At 39.8% G+C, this 6,000-nt stretch overlaps 1 protein-coding gene across 1 annotated transcript in view; it reads right to left on the reverse strand.

Moving 5' to 3' along the window:
• Window positions 1-5,368, reverse strand: part of dntt (deoxynucleotidyltransferase, terminal) — a 100,771-nt gene extending 95,403 nt beyond the window's left edge. The window contains exon 1 of the mRNA XM_087802308.1: window positions 5,181-5,368. Within this exon, the coding sequence (XP_087658434.1) occupies window positions 5,181-5,368 (188 nt within the window). The remainder of the gene's footprint in view (window positions 1-5,180) is intronic.
• Window positions 5,369-6,000: the final 632 nt, after the last annotated feature.

Consider the following 6,000-nt stretch of genomic DNA (forward strand, 5'->3'; position numbering starts at 1 on the left):
GTTCCCTGAGTGACGCCAAATAAATTAGTGAAGGCTGTCAGAGTATCTTCCATTTAGAGCACATTAATATTCATCTCTGTCAAATGTTGATGAACAAGGAGGCATTTTTAGGCTTTTAGGATCGGAATAAATCTGTCTGACGTAATGATAAATTCATGTCGCAGGTTTCGGCGGAGACTACCGGACGTTCTTTAAGGGTCGTGGCTTCTGAGTACTAAGCCGGACTTCCCGGTCGTCCCTCTTTCAGGAATGAAAACTCGGAATAGGAGACGTTGTCCCTCCATCTCTCGCGGCAATAAGAAATGTATGAGACAAACCAGCAGGAATATGGTTTCCTGAGAGACTTACAAAATGTTTTTTATCATTAAAATTCACAAGCCCTCGGGCGAAGTTTTCACTCCAGGTTTGTTCAACAGAATCTTCCGACAACCGACGTATCCCCCGGGACACGTGTTGAAGTATTGAACAACTGCTAATGACATAGACTCGCCATTCTTGTGAGTGTGATAACCTGTGACATCACACACTTACTTCAACACAAGGCTACGATCCATGGCACCAAAGCTAGAGCCTCTAAAGATGGTGTTGAAACTGACAGAATCACAGATTAAACCCTTTTGTTTTCATCACTTATTGTGGAAAAACTGTTGGAAAGCGAAGAGAAAAAGAGGTTTAAGGACAAAGACAAGTCTCTAGTAGAACACTGCAAAAAAAACGACCAAAAACTGTTTCCTTCAACTGAGATAAAATCTCTAAATTTAGGAAAATTGTGTCACAACACGATCTGAAGCTTGTAATCCATTGGACTATTGTAACAGTTTGTTTTCATGTCTAAACAAGAAGGATCTGTCTCGCCTGCAGTTAATACAAAACTCTGCAGCGAGAATTCTGAGCCGCTCTAGTAGAAGAACTCACATTTCCCTGATCCTTAAAAACAATTAACTGGCTTCCAGTTTCTTTCAGGATCAACTTTAAAATTCTGGTTCTTACTTTCAGATCTATTCATGGTCAGACTCCTCCTTACATCAGTTATCTGATCCAGCCTTACACCCCAGCTCGGGCTCTGAGGTCTGTGGATCAGAATCTACTGATGGTTCCTGAACACAGTTCAGGACCAGAGGAGAGAAATCCTTCCAGACTGTTGCTCCTAAGCTTTGGAACGATCTTCCTCTCCCTCATCCAACATCTTAAGTCATTCTTATTTTTGCAGGCTTTTTCTGGGACTTTAACCATTTAAGTTCAGTTTATGTTATTAAGTGATATATTTAGTGTTGCTGCTGGGACATGAATCCTCAGTGAAGAGGCAAAGGGGGTCAAGACAGTACTTTGCCTCGCCAGACGGGGGAGCAAGTCGAGTGCACTTTATTTTTGTCTTTTGCTTCCTGCAACTGCCAAAGTGAAAGAGGATTAAACATCTAAGCTTACAATTCTTATCAAAACTGTACTTCAAGCCAAGAGGGGAAGAATGTTTGCTTCAAACTACAGAAGACTCGCTCTGTTTAAATCCATAATTGATCAAAGTATTAGACAACAGATGGACGGTGCTTATTCTGGTTGGCTAGTTTTTTATCTGGGCGTTTTACTGCCACGTTACTAATACCACCTTACTCACTATAGTAAAAAATATTCTTTGTGCCAGTACATTTATCTTTATATACCAATGAAGGAGTGTGTTCACATGTGCGAAAATGTAGTGCGCTTTGTGCATTTAACTGGAGCACTCAAACGGCCATTAAATTGAGTGTAGATCGATGGACACTTTTCACCCACAATGGCAAGAAACGTCACTGACATCACTTCTAAAAAACTTATTTCACCACGAAAAAAACAACAGTAATAACACAATAAAACTAAATTTTATAACGTGTTTCGGTTGGCAAAAAGTGCTGTCATTTCCGTTAAGTGCACTGTCTTAAAGCGTACTGTAAAGCAGTGCACTTAGTGAGATTCATCAGTGTGAAGAGTTCTACAAACCTAGGAAATCATCAATGTTCATGAAGAATGTATAAAGTGAAGATAAAGAAAGAAAAAAAGCGCCCCAGCGCCCTCTATGGACCAGACGCCACTGTGTGTGGCCTATAAACTATGTAAAAAAAAAAAAAAGGGAATATCCTTTTGTTTTACTCAAATAGAAAACAACAAGCAAAACTTTTACCCTTTTTTTACAACTTTTTTCTTTCACTTAACCCTTGTGTTATCTCTGGGTCAAGGTGACCCAGACCCTGAAAACTAATGTGATTGTGGTATCCCTTATGCTATCTCTCGGTCAAGGTGACCCGGATCCCCGACAACAAATATGTTTGAGGTATCCCTTATGTTATCTCTGGGTCAAGGTGATCGGAGGCTTGAAAAAAAATGTGTTTGAGGTATCCCTTGTGTTATCTCTGGGTCAAGGTGACCTGGATCCCTGACAACGAATGTGATTGTGGTATCCCTTGTTATTTTTGGGTCAAGGTGACCCGGATCCCCGACAACAAATGTGTTTGAGGTATCTTTTGTGTATCTCTGGGTCAAGGTGACCCCGAAAAAAAATGTGTTTGAGGTATCCCTTGTGTTATCTCTGGGTCAAGGGTTAACATAACTGACTCCATCCTTCATGTCATGTGGTATAATGAGGCTTCTATTATTTGACCAACATTTTTTGTTTTTTTAAGTAACAAACTGCAAATGTATTATTATCAAGAATATTGGATGAACCACTTGGACTCTTCGGTAACCAACATGTCTGCCTACCATTGTTAATGTGGCTCATCAATCTGCCCAAACAAACCTGTCATTGTTTGGATGAATTGTGCGTCTCACACTCCAAACCTGGAGCCTGTGTGTGTGTGTGTGTGTGTGTGTGTGTGTGTGTGTGTGTGTGTGTGTGTGTGTGTGTGTGTGTGTGTGTGTGTGTGTAACATTCATTATCCACACTGGGATGCGCACGGTTCCATGTGGCCATATGCTGGAGGCGCCGTGAGCCCGTCAGGTGTGCGGGACCAAACATGTGCTGCCGCTGCTGTTGTTATCAAAGTGCAGCTGATATCAGTTTGGTCGCAGTATCGCTGTCAGTTCCAGGAAGCCACGCTCCACTTCCTGTTGTTGCCGCTCTCTCAAACTATTGTATCTATCCGAGTGTAACCGAAGTCTCGCTCAAGCTGTGTTTCTGGGAATGTTGCCACGCCGGCCACACTGACACACACTCCCCCGGGGTGAACCCGTTTACCTCACTGACGGGGACCTGGTCCTTGGGGGGCGACACTGTTTTCTATTGAGGTTTTTTAATGGAAGCCTCAAAACGTGATCGGCCTTAAAGGACCGCGAGTGGATGTCAAGCCGAGGACGTCCACCGCTCTCACGGAGTCAGCTCCGGGATTTAAAGATACTTTCAAGTACAGCACATGAAGGCGAAGCTGCTCCCATAATTAGCACACAATGGATGATTCACGGCGGCGAGGGACGCTCGCGCCAACAAAAAAAAAAAAAAAAACGTTTCCTCAAGTTTGACAATTAAAAAAGTTTGACGCAACAAACCGAGTCGTGGAATCAAACACAGAGTTGACGGGCGTTGACGTATCGGGGGGCCCGACGAACTCTCGTCTCGCTAATCAGCCCGTTGACCGTCAAAACCTCCTTCAACATCTGCCGTCAAATAAACACGCCGGGGTCAGAGGTCGATATTGAGCCACTTAACCGGCGCTGCCAATTATTGTGAGGTTATTCAAAGTGACTTTGGGTAAACCTCTGGAGGCGCAAGAAACAAAAGTGCTCGGAGAAAACAGATCTTTCCTCAAGGGAGGCTCAAGTTTTCTTTTATTAAAAAGCATGTTTTTGCATGAGGAGCTCGTAAAGTCCTCTAACAATATAAAAATGTTTGATTAAAATTTGATTTTGATTCTATTTTTCATTATTATTATAATAACTTCCCCTTCTTATTCTGTGTTTTATGATTATTTATGAGAAAACTGATCATTGTTTTTTTGGGGGGAAAGAGCTTTTAATGATACATTTTTAAGCCTTGTGTTATCTCTAAAATTGACAAAACAAATGTGTTTGAGGTATACCTTGTGTTTTTGGGTCCCCGGTTCACCTTGACCCCGAGTTGACACAATGGTTAAACATAATTCAATCAATCAATAAAACAATATATAAGTTACAAGTCGTTTTTATAATTTCGTTGGATTTTTTTTTTTTTCTTGACGTTTTCTTCTTGAATTCTAACATAAATGAGAATGAAAAATGTATTTCTGTGTGTGAAACAGGTCAGTACATCTTTCATATTATTCATTTATAAGTATATATTTGTTGAGAATCAATTGTACTTGTAATTCATTCATTATTTTTATTTAATTATGACTATTATTATTATTATTATTATTATTAGGTTGGGTTTTTTAGGTTTGAATATATTAAAGTTAATTAACATTTTTTTTTCTCAATAATATTCATGTTCAACAAATTCTTATATGAATCCAATATTTGAATGCTTTTGTGTGTTAAAGTATGTAATATAAATAAAGTGGGAAAAGTGTGAATTCACCTTAAGAAAATATGGACAAAACAAAGTAAAATAGTGCAGAGACCGCCATCTAGTGGATTCTGAAAATAATGACACTGCTTCATGAAGCTTCGTCAGCCCATCACTAATTTTATTTTGTTAATCACATTTATTCAGAAACAAAGAGTAACAAAAACATTTCTCGAATGACGAGAAATACTTTTATTGAAACTTTTAAACCGAAATTCCTTAAAAAGCAGGATTATTTTTCCCCTCAATCTGGTGGAGGGGACATTAAACATTGCAATAATTTAAATTTGGTAATTATATTTTACATATATAAACTATTTTTAAAAACAAATCATCGTAAATAAGTAACATTTTAATATGCGTATATTTATTTTAATAAAAAATCGTGGGATAAAAAGCAAAAAAAGATGTGATAATTTCCATTTTAAATTGCTTTTTTTGTTCATTTCTTCCCTCAAATAAGTGAAAAAAACAAGTGTAAAAAATCAAGAAGTTTAAGCACTGACTGATTCTTTAAACCCCTCTAAATGAGTTTGTTGGAGCATGTAATGATCCTTTCATGGCTCCTCTAAAAGACGAAGCCAAAGTACTCAACCAGGCTTTTAATTGCAGTTGTGACCTTGTGCGGTGGGAGATGTGTGTGTTGCTGGCACACATACTACACTCTCACCTGAGATGCTCGTCCACGATGAAGCCCTTGGACCGGGCCAGCTGGGTCAGAAAGCGCCTCCTGCTGAGTCCCATCTTCCTCTCCACCAGGTACAGCCTCACATCTTTAAACCTGGCGTCCTCACGCCTCGGCGTCCCGCCGTCGCTCGGCCTCCTCCTGGCGCGAGGCACAATGGGAGCGTGGAACATCATTATGGTGAAGCGCGGCGAGGATTCTTCTCTGCTGCTCTGGACTCCCTGTTCTCAAACGGGGCCACTTTGGTCCTGAAAGTGTTATTTATCTGAGACTTGTTGTGTTCCAGGGATGTCAGCTGCACCAGAGCCGGTGAGAGTTGGCAGACGGGCAAAAGTCTGGCAGCAGGTGTTGATGATTTGGTGTTTACCAAAAAAAAACAACCTCCTTCCTTGAGTCATGTGATCTAACAGCACTTTCTGTGCCACTCTTGAAAACCCACTTGGACTTAAACAATATTAAATGTTGAAAAAAGCTCCAGTTTCAGACCTTTTATCATAGCTGCACTAATGCCTACATTAAAACACAGTTTAGTGTATTTCCTCCCACATACTAACATGGTTCTGACAAGACTTAAACCTTCTTCCTTCACTCGTGAACAAGATGTCAAGAAAATGTATACAAATATCATAATGAACAAACTTTGACCATAAGATTGAGATGAACATTAAACATAAGTAGCTATTTAAATAAATGTGAAAAACATTGACAGAGACGAGCACAGTGTGTTCAGTGACAAAATAAATTAAACTTTAAAAATATATTTTGACTAAATAGGCCAACGACTTATTATTATTCAACAACCAGT

This window comes from Callionymus lyra, chromosome 11 (assembly GCF_982586985.1).
Source record: "Callionymus lyra chromosome 11, fCalLyr1.hap1.1, whole genome shotgun sequence".
Classification (NCBI taxonomy): domain Eukaryota; kingdom Metazoa; phylum Chordata; class Actinopteri; order Syngnathiformes; family Callionymidae; genus Callionymus; species Callionymus lyra.